At 51.9% G+C, this 20,775-nt stretch overlaps 1 protein-coding gene across 1 annotated transcript; it reads left to right on the forward strand.

The window, feature by feature from the left end:
* The first annotated feature begins 23 nt into the window (after positions 1 to 23).
* Positions 24 to 16,970, forward strand: ZBTB49 (zinc finger and BTB domain containing 49). The gene is made up of 8 exons (XM_070411267.1): positions 24 to 107; positions 3,275 to 3,445; positions 4,804 to 5,906; positions 9,226 to 9,272; positions 13,365 to 13,438; positions 14,553 to 14,635; positions 14,722 to 14,883; positions 15,901 to 16,970. Exons 2-8 carry the CDS (start codon positions 3,294 to 3,296, stop codon positions 16,575 to 16,577), a joined length of 2,298 nt encoding a protein of 765 aa, XP_070267368.1. The 5' UTR covers positions 24 to 107; positions 3,275 to 3,293; the 3' UTR covers positions 16,578 to 16,970.
* Positions 16,971 to 20,775: the final 3,805 nt, after the last annotated feature.

The following is a 20,775-nucleotide window of genomic DNA, read 5'->3' on the forward strand; positions in this document are numbered from 1 at the left end:
AGGGGGCGTTGTCGGGCCGGTTCCGCAGCCCGGGAGCTCCGCGAGCGGCTCTGGGGGCGGCGCGACGGTTGAGGAGAAGGCGGCGGGTCCGAGAGAGGAGTCCGAGGGTAAGGTGGCCGCGGGGCCGCGAGGCGAGGGCGTGCGGGTGCCGCCCGGGGGAGCGGCCCGAGAGGAGACGGGCAGGGCAGGGAGCCGCCGCCCCGCATCCCGGGCTCCGCGAGGGGCGGCGGAGAGCTGCGGGTCGTGCGGGATGGACCCGCGGCGGTGCCGATCCGAGCGCTGGCTCCGGGACGCAGACCGGGTGTCGCCCTGCAGCGGGGCCTTCGCCCTCGTGCGGCTCCTGCGGCCGGGAAACCCCACCCGCTGCCCCACCGGCCTCCTGCCCGGCCTGCCCGGAGCCGGTGTCGGGCCTCAGACCGGCCGGCGTGCGGTGGTGGGTGTGAGCGGAGGGGGCGAGTGTGGCGAGCAGGAGGGTTTCGCCCGCAGCGAAGTGTCGGCCTGGAAGGGAAGGCGTGTTCCCTGCTAGAGCTGCCCCCACAAACACCGGAGGCTCCGGGGGGAGAAGGCCAAGGCCCAGGGGTCGCCGTGGTCTCTTCCGAGGCTGCTCTTCTAGGCCTGTGGCCCCCCTATCCTGTGCAGTCCTCCCCGGGTCCTGGGCAGGAGCACCCCTGGGGGCTCTGTGCCCACATTTCCCCCTCGTCAGGAGGACTGGTTTAGGGTTTTAACTTAATCGCCCCTGTAAAGGCCCGTCTCCAACACGCCGCTGCCGCGCGTGAGGGGCTGAGGCTGCTCAGATCCCGGGGAGGAGACAGCGGCTTCCCTAGGAGGAGAGGGAAGACCTGCGGCCCCGTCACCTGCAGGTGCTCGCTGTCCTCCTCTAGAGAGCGAGGGCGACAGTTCAGCCTCTCTCACCTGGACGCTGATCATTAAATGCGGTGACTTGTAAGGGGCTCAGCATATTGCCTGGTTGCATATAGGAAACATTTTATACATATTTGTTGTTATTTTATTAGGCGTATACATTGTTACTTGTAGTTGTTACACATAGGACACATCCCATATAATAAAGAGCTAATATGCAAATGGTCGTTACTCCCTCATGTCCTCACTGTCATGGCTCAGACACTCAACACTGGGGAGAGAGGTATGGGGACCAGCCAGGCACAGATGAGCTCACGAGAGAGGAATGGGGACCAGCCAGGCTGCAGCCCGGGAGAGGGACAAGCCGCACACCCCGCCGTCCTGGGTGCCAGCGGCTGCATCTGCGCCTGTGGCCCAGCCCGGGAAAGGGACAAGCCGCACGCCCCGTGGTCCCTGCGGTCCCAGGCGCCAGCAGCTGCAGCCACAGCCCAGGAGAGGGTCAGGCCGCCTGCCCCACGGTCCCGGAAACCAGTGCCTGCACCTGTGGCCCGGGAGAGGGACAAGCCGCCCACCCCACAGTCCCGGGTGCCTGCGGCTGCAGTTAGCCCGGGCGAAGCTGGCCCAGGTCCTGGGTGCCTGCGCCTGGCCAGAGGAGGGAATCCTGGGTCCTGGGTGCAGGGCAAGGCAGAAGCGGTTAGGGGCGATCAGGCCGATAGGGGAGCAGTTAGGGGCGATCAGTCAGGCAGGCAGGCAAGCAGTTAGAAGCCAGCTGTCCCAGATTTCGAGAGGCAGTCGGACATCCCCCGATGTGTCCTGGATTGGAGAGGGTGCAGGCCAGGCTGAGGGACCGCTCCCTCCCCCCCCCCCCCCCCCCCGCATGAATTTCGTGCACCAGGCCTCTAGTAAGAAATATAAATTACCAATTCTTTTTCTAGCAGCTTTTTATAAGGGTCTTATAGGATTAACTTCATGAAACTATTAGATTGATGATGATTTTTAAAAAATATTTATTGATTTCAGAGAGTAAGGGAGAGGTAGAGAGAGATAGAAACATCAATGATGAGAGAGAATCATTGATCGGCTGCCTCCTGCAGGCCCCAGGCTGACGCTGTAGCCACTGAGCCAAACCGGCCAGGGCAGATTAATTATGATTTTTATTGTCAAAGTAAATTATGGAATAGTTTGTGACTTTGCAGATCATCATAACTCTGAGGGTCATTCCAAAGAATTGTTCCCCTTGTCACCTCTGTAGAGCTAGAAAACATCCAGTGTTCATTCTGAACATTTGCTGCATTTCAGCATTGGAGTCTGGAGGCAGGTTATGTGCTGTGTTTTCTAACATCCTTTTTCTCAGGGACGATAGCATAGCCCACTAGCACTGACTGTGGGTTTAGGAACCAGCATTTAAATGCTGGCATTGGAACATAAGTTTTATGATCACGGGCATGTTACTTAAACTCCCATTTCTTAATTTCCTGACTTGTAAAATGGCGATAATGGTTCTTAGAGCATTATTTGAGTTAACGTATGTAATATGCTTAGCACAGTGCCCGGCCTGTAGTGAGCAGTCGGTAAATGATGCTAATAATAGTAAACCAGGAATCCTGTTCTTCCCTGGCAGCCAGGGGGATGGGGTGGGTGACTGATGACTCAGTCATTTGGCTGCTCTGTACCTCTGAGGATTCAGCACTAGGGACAGTGCCCTGCCGCCTGACGGAGGTTCCCCTTCCTGGTCCCCTCTTGGGTAACATCCACGCCCAGTGCTGCATGTGGCTCCTTGTAGATGACCTCGCCTCTCGTCCCGGTGTCCTCTGAATGCCACCCTGATCTCAAACCAGGAGATCATGCCAGCACCCCAAATCCACATACCAGAAACTGAGCTTTCCATAAAGAAACGGGGGATCAGAATAAGGTGCCGAGCTGAGGGCGAGATAATGGGGGTAAGTTTTGGAGATCCTTAGCTGTGTGGTCATACAGTTACAGATGGTTAGCAGAAAGTTGGACATCTGCAACTGGTGGTTGAAGTTAAAGTTCCAAATTTAGGACTTGTCTGCTTACAAGATGGAGGCCAGAGATAGATATGTTGTCAAGGGAAAGTGAAGACGGCTCAGGGCTGAGTGTTAAGGGACAGTAGCCTTCGGGGGCTTGCAGGGGAGGAAGTACGGCAGATTAGGGCCGTAGTAAGAGGAGCAGAAGCGTTCTAGGGACATTTTTATTTTCACAGGTAGTTCCATTGAACAGCACTGATTAAGATGCTTAAGAAACGACTTTTTTGTTTGTTTGCATGTTTGTTTTTTAAGCTGCTGTGACAGGGACTCATGACAGTGAACCACAGATCAATCCGTGGACTTGGTGCCGTTTAGTTCCCAGTCTTGTCATGGAGACTCATGTCTTATCTGCGTCCTCTGTGCAGGTCTCCTGAGTGCCTGAGCATGGACCCGGTGGCCACGCACAGCTGCCACCTCCTCCAGCAGCTGCACGAGCAGCGCATCCAGGGCCTGCTCTGTGACTGCATGCTGGTGGTGAACGGCGTCTGCTTCAAAGCGCACAAGAATGTCCTCGCAGCCTTCAGCCAGTACTTCAGGTGCGATTTCAGTCTTTGTTCTTCTCACTGTACGGAGAGTATGTTCTTACTGACTTTAGAAAGAGGAAGAGAGAGAGAGAAACATCAGTCGGTTGCCTCCCGTATGCACCCCGGCTGGGGATCAAACCCACAACCTGGGCTGTTTGGGGAAGCAGGTGACTGCATCTGATAAAATGTCTCCAACAACGTTGCAAGACAACTTACCTAACTTAGCTTGATATTCTACACCATACAGATTCCTTCCCCGGTGAATTTGATTTGTGCCCAGAATATAGTGTGTGGGCTTTATGGAAGTGTGCCCTTTCTTCCCGCATTCACTCCTAGGGCTTTTCTCACTGCTGATGTATGGACCATTGGGTTGCTAGACAGCTAGAGGAGTGACTGAGTATAAAATGAGAGTGTATCAGGGTCCTAGAGCAGTCACATTCAGAGAGACAGAAAGCAGAATGGTGGTGCCAGGGGCGGGCAGGAAGAGTGGGAGTTAGTGTCTAATGGGAACAGAGCTTCTCTTTGGGATGATGCAAAGGTTCTAAGAATGAATGCATAAAGGTGATGGTTGCACAACATCGTGAATGTACTTTATGCCATTGAATTTACCACTTGAACCATAATTAAATGTTTAATATTATGTAATTTTTACACAATTAAAAATTAAGATTAAAAAAATGAGTGTAGCCCAGCTAGTGTGGTTCAATGGTTGAGCATCGACCTATGAACCAGGAGGTCACCGTTCGATTCTTGGTCAGGGCACATGTCCAGGTCGCAGGCTCGATCCCCAGTAGGGGGCATGCAAGAGGCACCTGATCAATGATTCTTTCTTATCATTGATGTTTTTACCTCCCTCTCTCTCTCTGAAATCAATAAAAATGTATTTAATAAACAAAATGAATGTATACTGAGGGTTGGTTTATTATAGCTATTTTTATTTTTAGACTTTTTAAGGCACTTAGATATGGAAATATTTTTATATGTGTTTTATGGCCTAAAATAAAATACATGATTTGTCAGACTACAAACAGGAAGTAGTGAAAAATGTGTGTCCTTTAGTTTTCTGTACTCTATATACTATTAATAATGCATATGGATTATTTGATAAAAGAGCCATGGGTATACTGCATAATCTTCCTTGGATATCTACTTGGAAGTTTGGATATTCATCACACTCATTTATCTGAATTGCTTTATTGGATGACTTGCCAGCCAGATTTTTTAAAAGGGCTAAAGCTCACTTAATTATAAAATTCTGGCATTTATAGAAGTATTGCTGTTTTGAATATTAGTATGAGTATTATTTGTAAGAGAAAGTTAAGAGTGTGTATGAATTGTTAACACTGAAACAGGCATCTTTGTTTTGTCAGGAGCCTCTTCCAGAATTCTCCCGGCCAGAAGAGCGACGTTTTTCACTTGGATATTAAGAATGTCAGCGGCATTGGGCAGATCCTGGACTTCATGTACACGTCACACCTGGACCTGAACCAGGATAATGTGCAGGTGATGCTGGACACAGCACAGTGTCTGCAGGTGCAGAACGTTCTGAGTCTGTGTCACACGTTTTTAAAATCAGCCCCTGTGGAGCAGCCACCCAGCACGCCTGGTGGTAGCGCGTTCTCCCTGCCGGGCACTCCGGCTCTGGACACCAGCTGTGCTCTCAGTGAAAGCTACTCTCCTCACGTACTGCCGGCGTGTTCGGCGGACGTGCAGCACGGTAAGGCCTTGGATGAGCCGCACTCTCAGGCTCCACCATCAGTTCAGCTTCATCACCCTGCAGGCGAAGCGTCGAAACTAGGCCCTGACACTTTAGACAGCAGCTGCACAGAACTGCCGCTCAAACAGCCAAATTACTACTACAAACTGAGAAACTTGTACAGTAAGCAGTACTATAAGCAAGCCGCTTGTCCCAGTCACGAGAGAATAATCGAGCAGCCTTTCACTGTCAGCCCATTCACAGGCCCGGCTGCCGTGGAAAACCAGCCTTGTGCTGTCAGTCATTCCGAATGCGCCCTGCAGTCTGCGGAGCACCTGCCTCCCAACTTCCTGGCCCAGCCTCTGAGTGAACCTGCCCCAGACCCTGAGTCAGACAGCACGTGCCAGCCACCCACCAAACAGATGAGGCTCAAAAAGGCCATTCACCTGAAGAAGCTCAATTTCCTGAAGTCACAGAAGTCTGCAGAGCAAACTGCTGAACCCACGTCAGATGAGGGTCTAACCCAGAGGATTGGCCCTGCTAGTGACAACACCACAGAGGAAGCCAGCAGTCAACACGCTGGGGAGAAGGAATGTGAAGAACCTGGCAGCTCCGACAGCTTCCACTGCATTATCAAAACGGAGAGTCCCGAAGACCTGGAGGCTCCAGAGGACCAGTTCCAGACGCCTCAGTCCCAGTGGCAGTACGCATGTGACCTGTGTGGGAAGCCTTTCAAACACCCAAGCAATCTGGAGCTTCACAAACGGTCTCATACAGGTACACGCACACTGACCCAGTGCCCGCGGGCCCGGACAGGCAAGAGCACAGACGCACACGGTGCCTGCTCCTCTCTGTAAGAAGTTTTGCTGTGGCGTTGACATTTGCACACAAAAATAATCAAGGAGCGTTAGCTACTTTTTAATTCATAGTTTTGGTGATGCCTCTTAAGGCGTAATCTATAGATACTTTCATAGAGCCAATTTTAAAAGATGTCTCACTTCATTTTTATTTTAATTAGGTTTTTATGACAAACTTTCCATCTCTAAAGAAGTGTAGTAAATTATTTTGATGGACTGAAATTTTCAAGTTCTAAAACAGATAAGCTATATTTAGTTGTCTCTTTAGAATTAGATTAAGTTTATTCTTTAAAAGTGTAATGTAGGTTAATCAGAATAAAATAATTTAGTTTGAGTAATTCTAAAAGTTCTCTGGAAAGTAATGTGAATATCAGATTTTAAAAATTGTGATTCGGAAGGTGGGAGGTAAACTTTTTAATAAGGATCAGCTTTAACCATTTGATATTTTCAAACGAAAGTTCTTCCATTTTGAACATTGAATTTTCAAAGTTTTATTTCCTTAATTCATACCTCCTCCCCTTTCCAAAAAGTTTACTTTTTCAAAAGCTTTTTTAAAAATGTTATACGGCACATGTACATTTCCTTATACAGTACGTGTGTGTTACTTCCTGCACTTACGCAGGATGACTCTAGTACACACGGCGGGTGAATGGCAGTTACCTCACAGGCATGGGAAGTGATGAGCTACAGATGCTTCCAGAGTAACTGCTTTTAAGACGTTTGTGCAATTGCAATTATCGATGTGACGTTCTGCTATCACTGACTCCTGGTGTGTCTAGGTCAGGGGTGGGCAAACTTTTTGACTCAAGGGCCACAATGGGTTCTTAAACTGGACCGGAGGGCCGAACAAAAGCATGGATGGAGTGTTTGTGTGAACTAATATAAATTCAAAGTAAACATCATTACATAAAAGGGTACGGTCTTTTTTTTTTTAGTTTTATTCATTTCCGGCCCCCGGGCCGTAGTTTGCCCACGGCTGGTCTAGGTGTTTATCACCTCAGTGCATTGTGGAGAGAGACTTACTTAATATTTATGGAAGCACTTTATAAATTGTAATATATTTGAATATATAAAGTATTACCTTTATTGTTACTAGTAGTTCAGAAGTATTCTCCATATGAAGGCACTATCACTGATTCAGTTTTGCCCTGAAAAAAAATTTAGGTCATTCCATTTGCTTGAATTTCCTAGAGCCTCATGATCAGTATAATTTTTGAGAAACGTATCTATTTAGCTTTAAAAATTAAATTGTTTGTTCTTTTGAACAATAATGTCATCCATTACGGTGGGATGCTCACTTGGATGTACTCTATTGAGAGAGCAGTGGTCCTCGACTTATGATCTGAGTTGTTCTCCCAGGGTCTGTGAGGCCGGACAGTTTCTGTCACCAAGTAGGATGTTACTTGCCTTGTCTGTCGTCTCCCACAAGTGTGCAGTGGAGTCGGCTACAGGCTGTCATCACCCGGGTGGCCAGTGAGCTGTCTAGTCATGTGTTAAAAATCACTCCGTCTTCATTTCTCGTATGGACTGTACTGACGGGTGTAGCCCACATAAGCAAACGCTTTAGGTTCTCAGTTAAGAGTGTTAAGGGATCCTGAGAGCAAAGCATTTGAGAACCACTGGAGTAAGGTTATCAATTCTGGTCACTTGGGAGTCTTAATAACCAGTAGCCTCTTTTTTTCAAATTCTTGGATCACATAATGGGGGCTTTAACTTAACGTTACCTATTATCCCCATAATTTCCGACATAAATGTTGTCCCAAAATACTGAAGTAATCCTATCCTATATAATAAAAGCCTATTATACAAATCGACTGAATGGCAGAACGACCAGTGGAATGACCGGTTGCTATGATGCGCACTGACCACCAGGGGGCAGGCACTCAACGCAGGAACTGCCCCCCACCTGCGGGCCCCAGGCCAGCCAAGGCAGGTACCAGCAGGGGACCCCCTGATCATCCTGCTGGTCGCCCCACAGATCGGCCCTGATTGCCGGCCAGGCCTAGCGACGCTACCCATGCACAAATTTTGTGCACCAGGCCTTTTGTATGATTATCATTATTCAGTCAAAAGCTTTCTGCCTGCTCCAGAAAGAAGCCATTGAAGAAGCCATTAAACAGTTTCAGGAAAAAAATCAAAGTAAAAGTATCCTGGCAGGAGCCCAGAAAGCTAGCAGCCAGCAATGTAGAAGGAAGGGGTATTGTGATTTTTAAAGAGTGAAACCCCTTGTGGGAGGGGCGGGGGGAAACAGAAGGTTCTTGGTTCTGCCCAGCCTATTTGTTAGTTCCCTAGGTTCAAGGTGGCACCTGGAAGTGTACTGTTAAAATGGTCATTTTCTAGTCTGTGTTCAGGGCTGCTGTGGTTTCTTGGTGGCAGAGTTCCCTTCTCCATAGGTTATTCTATACCAAAGCGTAATTGCTTAGTTTCTAAATCAGACGTGGCTCCCATGGTGTCCTCTTGTTTTCCCCTGGGAGCATGGTCAGCCAAGGCCAAATGCAGGGGCAGGGCTGTTCCCCATCCCACCTTCAGGAGGCCTGTCTCGGTTTGGGGCTGTGCCGTGCCCACACCTCACGTGTGTGAATGAGACCCGGTTCTGTTAGGAGCTGGTGGGAGAGTAAAGGAGTCGGGCTGAGGGGCTGTAAGAAGGTTCGGGCCCTTCAGCAAAGAAACTCACAGTTGATTTTCAGCGGAAGGGAAAGCCGGTGCCCAAAACCGAGGCAGGGTTTGAACGCTAACAAGTTAAGTTTGACTTCAACATAGGTTTATATTTGGAGAACAATTTGATTTTTTAAAACATATTTTTATTGATGTCAGAGAGGAAGGGAGCAGGAGAGAGAGAGATAGAAACATCAGTGATGAGAGAGAATCATGGATTGGCTGCCTTCTGCACGCCCCACACGGGGGATCGAGCCCACAACATGGGCATGTGCCCTTGGCCAGAATCGAACCCGCGACCCTCAGTCTGCAGGTGATGCTCTATACACTGAACCAAATCATCTAGGGCACAGTTTGATTTTTTTAGAGAAAACTAATCACAGATTTCATTTTGTCATCCCTGCCCACTACCTAAGGACAAGAGACGAGGAAGAGGTGTGGACTCCCGTTTTCATACACTCATGATGAGGAACGTAGTCTCTGCTTTGAGTGGTGGACACGGGATAGTTTAAACATTTTAAACAGAAAATGGTTGTGCAGATAATACAAATGATTTTACAAGCTGTTGTTTTGTTTTGTTTTAGGTGAGAAACCTTTTGAATGTAACATTTGTGGGAAACATTTCTCTCAGGTGGGAATACTTTTATTTATTGTTAATAGTTGGAAACCTGAAACCTAGTGTTGATTTTTATTATAAGTAAGACATGCATTGGAGTTGCAAGAGAAGCCTCTGAAGGTATCTGTAACTTAAAGACTAGTCTATATCAGGAGAAAATAATTTTCAAGAAAACAGAATCCTAGTACATTGGGGAAAACATCCCATTTTTTATAAGTGTGAGGACCTTCACAACCCACCCGTCCCCCGGGTGGGTGCAGTCCTAGTCTGTCCTCTCAGAGATGCAGTAAACCATGTTGAGCTCACATCTGGAGGCTGCAAATGAGGCTGGGCTGCATTCAGCCAGATGCCTCCTCCTTCCTGTTGGGACTGTAGATGTTAGGATGTTGGACAACAGACCAGTTTTCTTTCCCTGCTTTTGCTGCCTTGTAGCTGATCCTTATTAAGATGAAGTATTAAATCTCTCATCCAGCCAGTGTTTATTGTGTCCGATGGGCTGTGTGCTGATCTGGGCACTGGGCCTAAAGGAACCAGAGATGCAATGTTGTAGAGAACATTTTGAATGCAGCCTCTTTTTCCTTCTGAAACAAGATAAATGTTCACCCTCCCCCCCATGCTGGGCCCTGACGCTGTCCGCAGCTCAGTCCTCCTTCCCCAGTCTGCTCTGTAAAATGGGAACAACACTCCTTTATAAGGACATTGTGATGATTACATGAAACACTGCTTGCAACTTAGTCAAGTGCTTCATTCATAGTAGCATCTTAGCACTTGACAGCTATTATTGTTATTACCTCTTATCAGAGTTTTCGTGGATCCGGCTATCTATAGGTAATTTCTAAGATGTGATCTATGTCCTTAGCATATAATTAGAGCATAGCAAAGTTTACTACAACTGAAAACATAACAAGGTCAAACAATCTGGGCCCCAATTTGCCACATAATTTGATATATATTATCTGAACGCATTATTGGACATTTTTGCCTGAATTTTTCTATTATTTAATGTACTTTTATATAATTTGTCAGACTAATATGTGCTCCTTTCTGTGGGGAAAAATAATTATTTCCATTATTCATTTCCACTATTAAATACCTAAAGAAACCTTTTTATTTATTTTTTATTTTTTTAAAAAAATGTATTTTATTGATTTTTTACAGAGAGGAAGGGAGAGAGATAGAGAGTTAGAAACATTGATGAGAGAGAAACATCGATCAGCTGCCTCCTGCACATCTCCCACTGGGGATGTGCCTGCAACCCAGGTACATGCCATTGACCGGAATCAAACCTGGGACCTTTCAGTCCGCAGGCCGATGCTCTATCCACTGAGCCAAACCGGTTTCGGCTAAAGAAACCTTTTTAAAATTTTTTCACTATGCTTATTATAATACTGAGTGGAAGACCATTCGATGATATTTACTTGGAAAATAAACAGTTGCTATGCTTGACTTAAAAAGGGACAATGCAGCATTGCTAGGAATGATTCAGAGACAATTTCTATCTTCATACATAGTTTACAAAACAGCTGGGAAGGAGGGATCTCATTTAACAGCTGAGCAGACGGTGCTGTTTGAATTGTTCCATGACTGATGAGCTTTTCTGAAATTTGGAAGTGACTGGTCTAACACAGCCAGGGGTGCGTTACTTCACTCCAGGAGGCTGCTTCCTGAGGGCAACTCGGCCTTTGTCACACTGAGTGCTCCACACAAGCTAGTTTAGCCACAGAAATGTGCTGTCCTCAGGGTTCCCCTCAGTAAGGCGGCAGTTCTCACACCAGCGGCATCCATTCCTGGCCCAGCCGAGGAACTGGAGCAACCCCCTTATCTGAATCTCGTTTTCATCTAGAAAATAGATGTCAATGCCAGTTACTAAGGGTAACGTGGTAATGTGTGTGAAGGCCTACGTAGACCAGTTATATATTGCTACTAGCATTTGTCGCTTTATACTGTTATTTTTTAAAAAATATTTTTATTGACTTCAGAGAGAAAGGGAGAGAGAGATAGAAACATCAATGATGAGAGAGAATCATTGATCAGCTGCCTCCTGCACAACCCTGTCATGTGCCCTGACCAGGAATCGGGCCATGACCTCCTGGTTCATAGGTCAACACTCAATCAATGAGCCACACTGGCTGGGCAGTCACTTTATTATTGTTATTCATAGTCATTCTGTTAAAACCTGGGTATTTCCTAATATTTTGCTAAGTTCTTTTTTCTTAATTTTTTAAAATATATTTTATTGATTTTTTTGTACAGAAGAAGGGAGAGGGAGGGGGATAGAGAGTTAGAAACATCGATGAGAGAGAAACATCGATTCAGCTGCTTCCTGCACACTTCCCACTGGGGATGCACCCGCAACCAAGGTACATGGCCTTGATCGGAATCGAACCTGGGACCCTTCAGTCCACAGGCCGACGCTCCATCCTCTAAGCCAAACCAGTCAGGGCTTGCCAAGTTCTTTTTCTTTGGTTACCTAAAATAAACCCGAGATTTTGTGTAAACCATATGTATCATATTCTAAAAGGTAGGATGTAACACAGTGTTTCTCAGTGTCTGACAGACAGAAAGGCTTCCATGTCATAACAGAAAATTCCAACCTCAGTTTCTGATCCTGTACATTTGTATGTTTCCACCCACAGGTGGACTTCAGACCCATCTTCAAACCTGTCACCATGGACTGTCTTTTGCATTTAATTTTTTTAAAAAATTGCAGATTTAGCTCTAGCTGGTTTGGCTCAGTGGATAGAGTGTCGGCCTGTGGACTGAAGAGTCCCAGGTTTGATTCCTGTTAAGGGCACATGCCTGGGTCGCAGGCTCACTCCCCAGTAGGGGGCATGCAGGAGGCAGCAGATCAGTGTTTCTCTCTCATCATTAATGATTCTATCTCTCCTTCTCCCTTCCTCTCTGAAATCAATCTATATATATAAAAGCCTAATATGCAAATTGTCCCCTCGGGAGTTCAATCACTCGCTAGGATGTGTGCTGACCACCAGGGGGTGGCGCAGAACAAAGGGAGGCCCTGGCTGACAGCCGGAAGGCCCCGATCGGCCCAGATCACCCGCCAGGCCTAGGGACCCTACTTGTGCCCTGAATTTTGTGCACCAGGCCTCTAGTAAAAATATATATATATTTTTAAAAATGCAGATTTACAAAGCCAGATTTGTTAGTTGGTATTACTGTTCACGCCCCCTTCATGGCTTATTCTGTGCATAACACCTGAGCATTGTTTCTCGTGGGTATGCTCACTTATTTCAGTGTTTGTTTTTAGCAGAACTCTATAGAATATTAAGTAGGGATGTGACAGACTGAGACTGTTAACTGAAGCCTTCACAGCGGGAAATTCTGCCTCCACGTCCGAGTGGGAAGCAGTAGCCGGAGTGCTTAATGTCTGAGGCATCTGCAGTCTCAGCCTCACTGCGGGCCATTTAATATTGACGTCCTGTTGCTGAGCACTGGCAGTCTGCTCCGGGGCCTCCCTTTCAATCAGGCGTTCTTGGTAAAGCCCTGCTGGCGTCAGAAACCAGGAGCCTGGCGTCCCTGCCACGGAGGACTGCAGTGACTCCTGATTTCATTTCTGCACACAGGACAGCGTGACAGCCCACCAGGCAGAGCAGCCACTGCAGAGGGAGTGCTGCTCGGGGAGTCTTACCTTTATTAACCAAGGCATGTTTCTCAGGGAGAAACAACAGAGAGTAGCCACATGCAAGCGCTGCTGCTTTTCTCGAGTGCTACTTGCATATAGATGGTCCAAGTGTAAAAATATATGAAATAATACATCAAGGTCTGATAAAGTACAAGCTTGGCAACCTCCACGGCACCCTGCACTGTGTCGCCCATTTAAGAGAGAAGCGGCCCAGGGCAGGCCCGCGATGGGGCAGCCAGTGCAGCCCTTGGCCCAGGAGCACAGTGGAGAAACCAGGGTGGGGACACCCCCAGTTAGAACCGGCGGTCCTTCCTCTTGCACGTGGCTCCTTCCGAGTGTGTGTCTAGTCTTCCTTGGAAGGTGGACTGGAACCTGGTAAACCTGCCAGTCTTCCATGTGAATGTGTGTGACCTGCTTTCCAAAAATCCTTTCATTATTGGTATGCTTGTGCTTCTCCTTTTTTGCAGGCAGGTAACTGGCAGACTCACTTGCGTCGGCATTCTGGTGAAAAACCGTACATCTGCGAAGTCTGTGGCAAGAGGTCAGTGCTGGGGCTGTCCTCCGCCTCTGGGGCCCCCTCTGGTCTGGTCTCCGTGGAAAGCAGTGCTCTGAGGGCTCGCACGTGAGCCGCGTGGGGCTCACTCCACGGAGGAGCGCAGGCCCGTCAGACCCTCTGCCTAGCCTTGTATGTCACATATGAGTAACAAAAGGGCAAGGACAGTCCTTCAGAGAAGGAACACCCAGGACAGAAGTCTTAGAAATGGGATTTTATGTGACACAGAATGATTTTACACTGAAATGTCCATTCTTTCTAAAAATGGCCATGAAAGCAGATGAGTGCCCTGGGAGGTGAGTACCTAGCAGGACGTGAGACTTGCAGCCTGGCTGCCCAGCCCGGCCTCCGGCTGTGGGAACGGCAGCAGGAAGGCAGGCGGAGCTCAGCCCGGGCACTTGGCGCAGTCTCACTGTGGCGGTGAGGTGCAGTGCGGAGAGGGTCCCTCCCGCGTGCACACAGCCGCACGCTGGCTGCCCGCCCCCCCAGGGGTTAGGTATCAGAGTCCATATGCTCTCCTCTGACGGTCATGCTGGACAACAGGCATCAGCCCGGACCATACCAGACCTGGCTTTATAGCCGTTCATTTAGCCATCCATTCAGTCAGCACCTATTAGCCACCTGCTGCTGTAAGTGCTGTGATGGTAGCATGCACATTCTCTGGTCTGTGAGGGCGAGATGGCCATGGTGCAGTCAGAGTCACCTGTGCAGGAAACAGGTGGTAGAAACAAAGAAGTCCAACCTTCCCAGCCTCCCGTCCTCCCTTTTGTTATTCCTCTAGGGTGGCGGGAGGGAACGCACCTAGATTTCCTATCCCAGGCCTGGGTGGGAATGACTCCCTACGCTGAGCCGGTGGTGGCCATCTCTGAAGAAGAGAGATTGATGCCGCTAGGTAGAAAAAGTGTCTTACAAACAAAACCCTGCATTATTTTCTACTTTCCTTTAAAAGGGGGGAAAGGTAAAGATATTTTTAATGCCCATTTCCAATGAAGTCAGGTGCTCTGATTACACCCAGGAAGGCGGGGCAGCTGTCCTCCGTGCCTCGCGCTGCCCAGTGCCGTGAGGTGGACGGGCTCTCAGCTGCGTTTCACATCCATTGCAGGTTTGCAGCCTCTGGGGACGTCCAGCGCCACATCGTCATTCACTCGGGAGAGAAGCCGCACCTGTGTGACACCTGTGGCCGAGGTATGGCTGTGCTTTCCTTTCCTTTCCCTCCTGGAGGCCCTGCCTGGCGCGTGCGGGCCTCCGCTGACCGGTCGTGGTCTCTCCAGGCTTTAGCAACTTCAGCAACTTGAAGGAGCACAAGAAGACACACACGGCTGACAGAGTGTTCACCTGTGACGAGTGCGGGAAGTCCTTCAACATGCAGAGGAAGCTGGTGAGGCACCGCGTCCGGCACACGGGGGAGCGGCCCTACAGCTGCACGGCCTGCGGTGAGTGACGCGCCGACCAGGCCTCCCGTCCCATCCTGTCCCGCGTGGTAACTTTGGACGGGGCCCAGGCCACACTCTGTCCAGAGAACTGTTTGCAGAGACAAGAACACAGTTGTTCTAACTGCTGTCTGATGACCACTGGGCTGAAAATTAAAAACTGGTTTAGAATTAGCATCACTAAGTTAGCTCGTCTGCAGCAGTAGCAGCGCCTTCCCTCTAGGCAGTCACTGCCCCCTTCCCTTTCTCATACACGCCCCCCGCCTTTGTCTCCCATCAGAACACAAGGCGGGTTTCTGCCTCTCTCAGTGCTTCCTGAATTCTTAACTGATCTCAATTAAATGCCTGTTGCCTCTTGCTGTGAAAGGCCTTTTATTTTTAGGTTAACAGGAAAAAATCCCAAAATTTAACACGGGGGCATCGACAGCTAGTTTTGTTGAAAGGCAGTTTTGTATAGATAGCCCACCTTTGCTTGACCAGGGCTGGAGGGCCGAGAATTCAAACAGAGCGACATGCAGACAAGGGAGCAGTTAAACATACATGTACATACGTGTGTAGTGTTCACTCCTCTGTAATGACGCTATGACTTCTATAAGGTTATTGATCCCCTCACCACCTCTGCCTGTGGAAGCAAATCCCCACCTTGATGCTATGCGCAGGGAAAGGACCTAGAAGCCGGGGAAATACGGGCAGAATTGTAGTGAAAGTGAGAGCACAGATGCCACGAGGAAAGTGTTTCTCATTATAGATCGGCTGCTCTAGGTTCACAGAAATTTAAACGAAACTGACAGGGTTTCCAGCACCCACCAGCCGGCAGGGTGGCAGCTGCCTGCCCAGCGGGGGCTCCTGTGCAGGCAGACAGGGTCCAGGAGGCTGGCACTGAGAGGCCCCACACCCAGGGGGCAGGTGGAAGGGGGCTGCTGGGGGCAGAGGGGAGAGAAGGGCAGAGCGGGTGGTGGCAGGCTCCACTCCACTCATGTCCCAATGCCCGCTTCTGAGAGGACCCCTCTCTCTGTGCAGGGAAAAGTTTCGGGGGATCCGGTGACCTCCGCAGGCACCTCCGCACGCACACCGGGGAGAAGCCGTACACCTGTGAGATCTGTGACAAGTGCTTCACCCGCTCGGCCGTGCTGCGGCGGCACCGGCGGATGCACTGCCGCGCGGACGATGGGGGCCGGGACGCGCTGCGGGAGCTCACCCACGCCGTCGAGGCCTCCGACCTGGACAAGGCTCCCAGCTCCGACTCCTTCTCCCAGGACGTGTCTGTGACTCTGATGCCCGTGTCTGTGAAGCTCCCCATCCACCCAGTCGACAAGCCCGTGACAGAATTTGACGGCCACTCTGCCGGCTCCTTCTGTAAGTTCCGGTCCACGCCTCAGCCACGTGGGGTCGGCAACCCGGAGAAGCTCAGTGCGGATCCTGGCAAACTCGCCAAGGCCCCCGGGCAGCACACACAGCCTCAGGCCTTCGCTTACTCGGCCGCCGATGCCTCCACCAGCAACGGGCCGCTGCCCACGGACAGCATGGCCATAGTCCGCCCATCTCTGGCCACTCTGGACAATCCCTGCGGCGACCCCCTGGGCAGCTGGGTGTCAGGTGCGGCGTACAGGAACTCAGAAGGGCCCTTCTTTTCCAGCATGACTCTGTGGGGGCTGGCGATGAAGACGCTGCAGAACGAGGGCGAGCTGGACCAGTGATGCCGGCATGCTGATGCCGCTGCGCCGACCCCAGTGATACCGACGCTGCGATGCCAACACAGCGCTGCTCAGCCGCGGGTGCGTTTTCCAGGAGGCGGCCGTCCCCTGCGACGCCCTCTCGCCAGCCCGACACGTGGGACGGTCCCTCCTGACATGGCTGGTAACGGAGAGCCTCCTGAGCTTGGGGATTGGGAAGAAAGGCCCGGCTCTCTGTGGAAGCAGACGCTAGAGTGGGAGCTGGCGTCACAGACCCAAGGGCTGGAGAAGCCGTCCACTGGCTGGCTGGCATCATGGCGTGTGGACTTGGGGGCAACTACTGTACATTGTGGTTATGCTAAAGGGAAAACATATATATATACACATATGTAAAATACAAATATTTTTGCATTTTTACATGATTGAAATTTATAGCATTTTCTATTTTTATTTACACAGATTTTATTTGTATACTAGAGGCCCGGTGCACAAAAAATGTGCACGGGAGGGGGGGGTCCTTCAGCCCGACCTGCACCCACCCTCTCCAATCCGAGACCCCAGGGGGGATGTCCAACTGCGTCTCACAATCCGGGACCACTCGCTCCTAACTGCTCACCTTCCTGCCTGCCTGATCGCCCTTAACCCCTCTGCCTGCCTGCCAGATCACCCCTAACTGCTCCCCTGCTGGCCTGATCACACCTAACTGCTCCCCTGCTGGCCTGATTGCTCCTAACCACCTCTGCCTCACCCCACACCCAGGACCCAGGATTCCCTCCTCGGGCTGGTTGCAGGCACCCGGGACCTGGGCTTCCCTCTCTCTGCTGGCCGCAGGCACCCAGGATGGGCTGGCTGTAGGCGTCCGGGCCGGCCACAGCCGCAAGGGACCATGGGCCAGGCGGCTTTGCCTAGGCGGCAGCCACAGGTACCCAGGACCGCGGCACGGGTGACTTGTCCCTCTCCTGGGCTGCAGCCCCAGCCGCTGGAGCCCGGGATGGTGGGGCGTGCAGCTTGTCCCTTTCCTAGGCCAAGCTGCAGGCGTAGGCACAGCTGCTGGCACCAGGACCGCAGGGCGGGTGGCTTGTCCCTCTCCCGGGCCGCAGCCTGGCTGGTCCCCATTCCTCTCTCGCGAGCTCATTTGTGGCTGGCTGGTCCCCATTCAGTCTCCCCAGTGTTGAGTGTCTGAGCCATGACGGCGTGAAGGCATGAGGGTGTGACGACCATTTGCATATTAGCTCTTTATAATATAGGATGAAACTCATACTATAATTTGAATAAATGAAACTTACCTTGCTATATAATGTGTTTCCTCCAGCATTTTTATTAATCTAAAGACCATAGTAGTAACAAAATGAAGGGCTCCCCCTTCAAGGACAGGTCTCAGTTTGGCTCGGCCGTCCTGGTACAGTGGGCTTCAGACACCATCAGAACTGAGCCGTGTCCTGGCTGCCCCTCGCTGGTCAGGCCATGGCGGGCTCTGAGCCTCAGCCTTCTCTGGTTTTCTTTTCTAGTCTGAGATGAGCATCTCCGTTCCTCCAAGCATCCCATGACCCCTTGCCCACAGCACTGCTGCCCAGGTCCAGCCGCTAGTCGACTTCCTAAACGCATCCCCAACCCCCAGCACACCTGCTGCCTGTGTGGGAATGAGTCGTGTCCTGTGATTTCAAAACAGGATCAGCACATGAAAAGAGTTACCTGTGGCACAAGCAAGGTACTTGCCTGTAAAACTGCTCAAAGGACCGGAGTGAAAGCACCCCCGACCCTGTCATTTCTTGCTCTCACTCAGAATTACAGGCACCAATGAGACGGGGAGGCAGGATGTCATAGAAAAGCAGCACGGCTGCAGAGGAGAGGACCGACTTTGAACTCCTGGTTTTCCCACCAGCCCTTGCACTCAGCCTGGCGAGGCCCGGGCAGCAGACGGAGAGCCCGAGGTCAGGGGGGCATAGCGCCCTGCACAGAGCCCCGCAGCCGTGAGGTCTCCTGTGAACTTGCCCCTCCTCCCTCCCTCCCATCTCCCACTGCGAGGCTGGGAGGTGTGTGGACGCCCGGCTGGGACAGCAAACTGTCGGGTGCGTCCTGTGCGTCCTCATTTACCCCCTTCCACCCAGGGAGGTGGTGCACTGTTACATCTTGGTATTTCCTTCCAGGCGTTGCCTCTCCAATCACACAAATCAGTGCCCCACCGAAACATTTGTCAGCCCGTACCATATGCACTTCTTTGCCTTTTCAGGTAGCAAATTCTCAACGTCTTTCCTTGTTAAAAAAAAAAAGTGTTAACATCGACGCTCTGAGGCCCTGCGTACAGTCCCATCGCTCCTTCAGCCGGGGTGTTCGTGAAGGCCCCGCACAGTCCGGGATTGCGGCCAGCGGGGCTCCACAAACGTGCCCTCTTCTCTGTGACATGACCTGACCGGGAGACCTGGCCCCACGCTGGCTGCTTGGTGTGGGGTTTCCGTCCAGCCACCAGATGGCGGCACAGCCCTCACAGGGAGCAGAGCCGGGGCCCGGGCACCTGCATTTTCAAAGCTCCTTCACCGCCTGAGCCCCTCATGCTCCCCAGGAAGCTGACCAGGTAGCACTCGCCTTCCCGGCGGAGGACGGGCCTAAGGAAGGGCGTCCCTTGCTCATTCATTTCCCTCCCGAGTGCTGACCACATCCCGGCCTCCAGCGCCCACGCGATGTCCCAGGGAAGCATGAGGGGACACCGTGCCCAGGCGGCCACGGACCCGCCCTCCCTGGTTTTGGACCTGTCTCGCCGCTGGACGCAAGACACCTACAAGGGGGGGGCTGCCTGCGCCCACTATTGCGCCCACGGCCCTGGCTCTGTTCGCCCCCTTCACGGAGACAAGAATGAACGCACTAGCACAGCTGGGCAGGGGCATGGCGGGCAGAGGCGGGGGAAGGGCCCGAGGGGAAGAGTTCGCCTTGAGGCCCGACTGTGGGAAGCAGTCTCCATCCTGGGGCCCAGGGGGACGCCTCTGTGTAGGAAGTTCTTTATCACGTTTATGAGCCTCCGGGGCCGGGTGGGTACCAGGTTCCCTAAAGCAAGGTGGCCTGACCCCCAGGAGGGAAAAGGGCAAGTCCACGCTTTCTCGCGTCTGCCCTTTGACCTGGCCCGGTGACCCCGGCAGGTCCTGTGGCTTCTCCAGTCCCTCGGGGACAACACAGCAGGCACCCTTTCCTGGCTGTTGAAGGTCCAGCCGGCGATCAAGGCTGCAATCTGACATCTGATGTGAAGGGCCCCCGGCCCAGTTCCCGTGTGCAGGGTGTGGGCCGAGGTCTCACGTTCCTGCCAGCCCTGCAGGCCTCGGGCCACCCGGCTGCTCCCGGCCCCTGCACAGAGCGGGGTGGGTGCTGAATGGGGGGCGGGCCTGTCTTCCAAGCTGGTGGAGCTGACGTCTGTTCTCACCGCGGGTGCCCTGGCCACGGCAGACAGCCCACGCCTGCGCTCATTCCGTGGGCACCTGTGTGGGTCCCGGGGGCCTGCCCCACCCACCACCAGAGCTTTCACCTGCACAGCTGCCTGGGAGGGGCCCCTGTGGTCAGCCAGCGAGGCCCCGAGACCCTGGCCTGGTCCCGGGACCCCCGTTGCACCACCTTGCACAGCAGGGGGACCTTGCAGTGTGAGTAATGAGGGGTCTGGGTTGTGGCAGGGGACCTGCCGGGCCCAGTGGCATCACAGGGGGAGGAGAGGGAGAGGTGAGAACGTGCTTTGGGGTGCAGAGACGAGGCTGCGCTGCGGCAGGCCCAGCCCTGTGACCCCGACACCCACTCCCAGAGGTTCCATGGTGCTGGGAGGAGACACGTAGCCAGGGGTGTCCAGAGAACCGACAGGTGCTGCCAGGCAGTGGGACAGGATGGCACACACCCACCCCACAGGGCTGCTCGGGGACCAGGGCTGGAGTGAGGCGAGAGGTCGGTGCCGGAAGCCGGCACTGGGTGGCGAGGACCCACATACATGTCAGCACAACCCGAGCATGAAATGGGCAGGGGAGCCTGCAGCGGGGCAGAGCACTGGGGGCCAGGGTTTCAGCACAGGGATTTGCGAGGGGACACGCCAGGCAGCCCGTCACAGGGTGGCAGCTGAGTGACAGCTCCCCTGCAGGAACAGGTCCCAGGCCGGGACCCACGCTCGCTACCTTCTGTGAGAGGGCTTCGCAGATGGGGTTACGTGGAAGGTCCTGGGCTGTCCCTGTGGCCTGATGTCCTCACAGCGGTCCCC

Source organism: Myotis yumanensis, unplaced genomic scaffold (assembly GCF_028538775.1).
Source record: "Myotis yumanensis isolate MYYU_CA2020_CCGP unplaced genomic scaffold, mMyoYum1.0.hap1 SCAF_1, whole genome shotgun sequence".
In the NCBI taxonomy this organism is placed as follows: domain Eukaryota; kingdom Metazoa; phylum Chordata; class Mammalia; order Chiroptera; family Vespertilionidae; genus Myotis; species Myotis yumanensis.

Excerpts from the sequence above, each read along its gene's own strand:
- ZBTB49 (XM_070411267.1), top strand. The coding sequence starts at position 3,294 with ATGGACCCGGTGGCCACGCACAGCTGCCACCTCCTCCAGCAGCTGCAC. Across the intron at positions 13,439-14,552 it reads TGCGAAGTCTGTGGCAAGAG|GTTTGCAGCCTCTGGGGACG; the intron begins GTCAGTGCTGGG and ends CATCCATTGCAG. Across the intron at positions 14,636-14,721 it reads GTGTGACACCTGTGGCCGAG|GCTTTAGCAACTTCAGCAAC; the intron begins GTATGGCTGTGC and ends TGGTCTCTCCAG.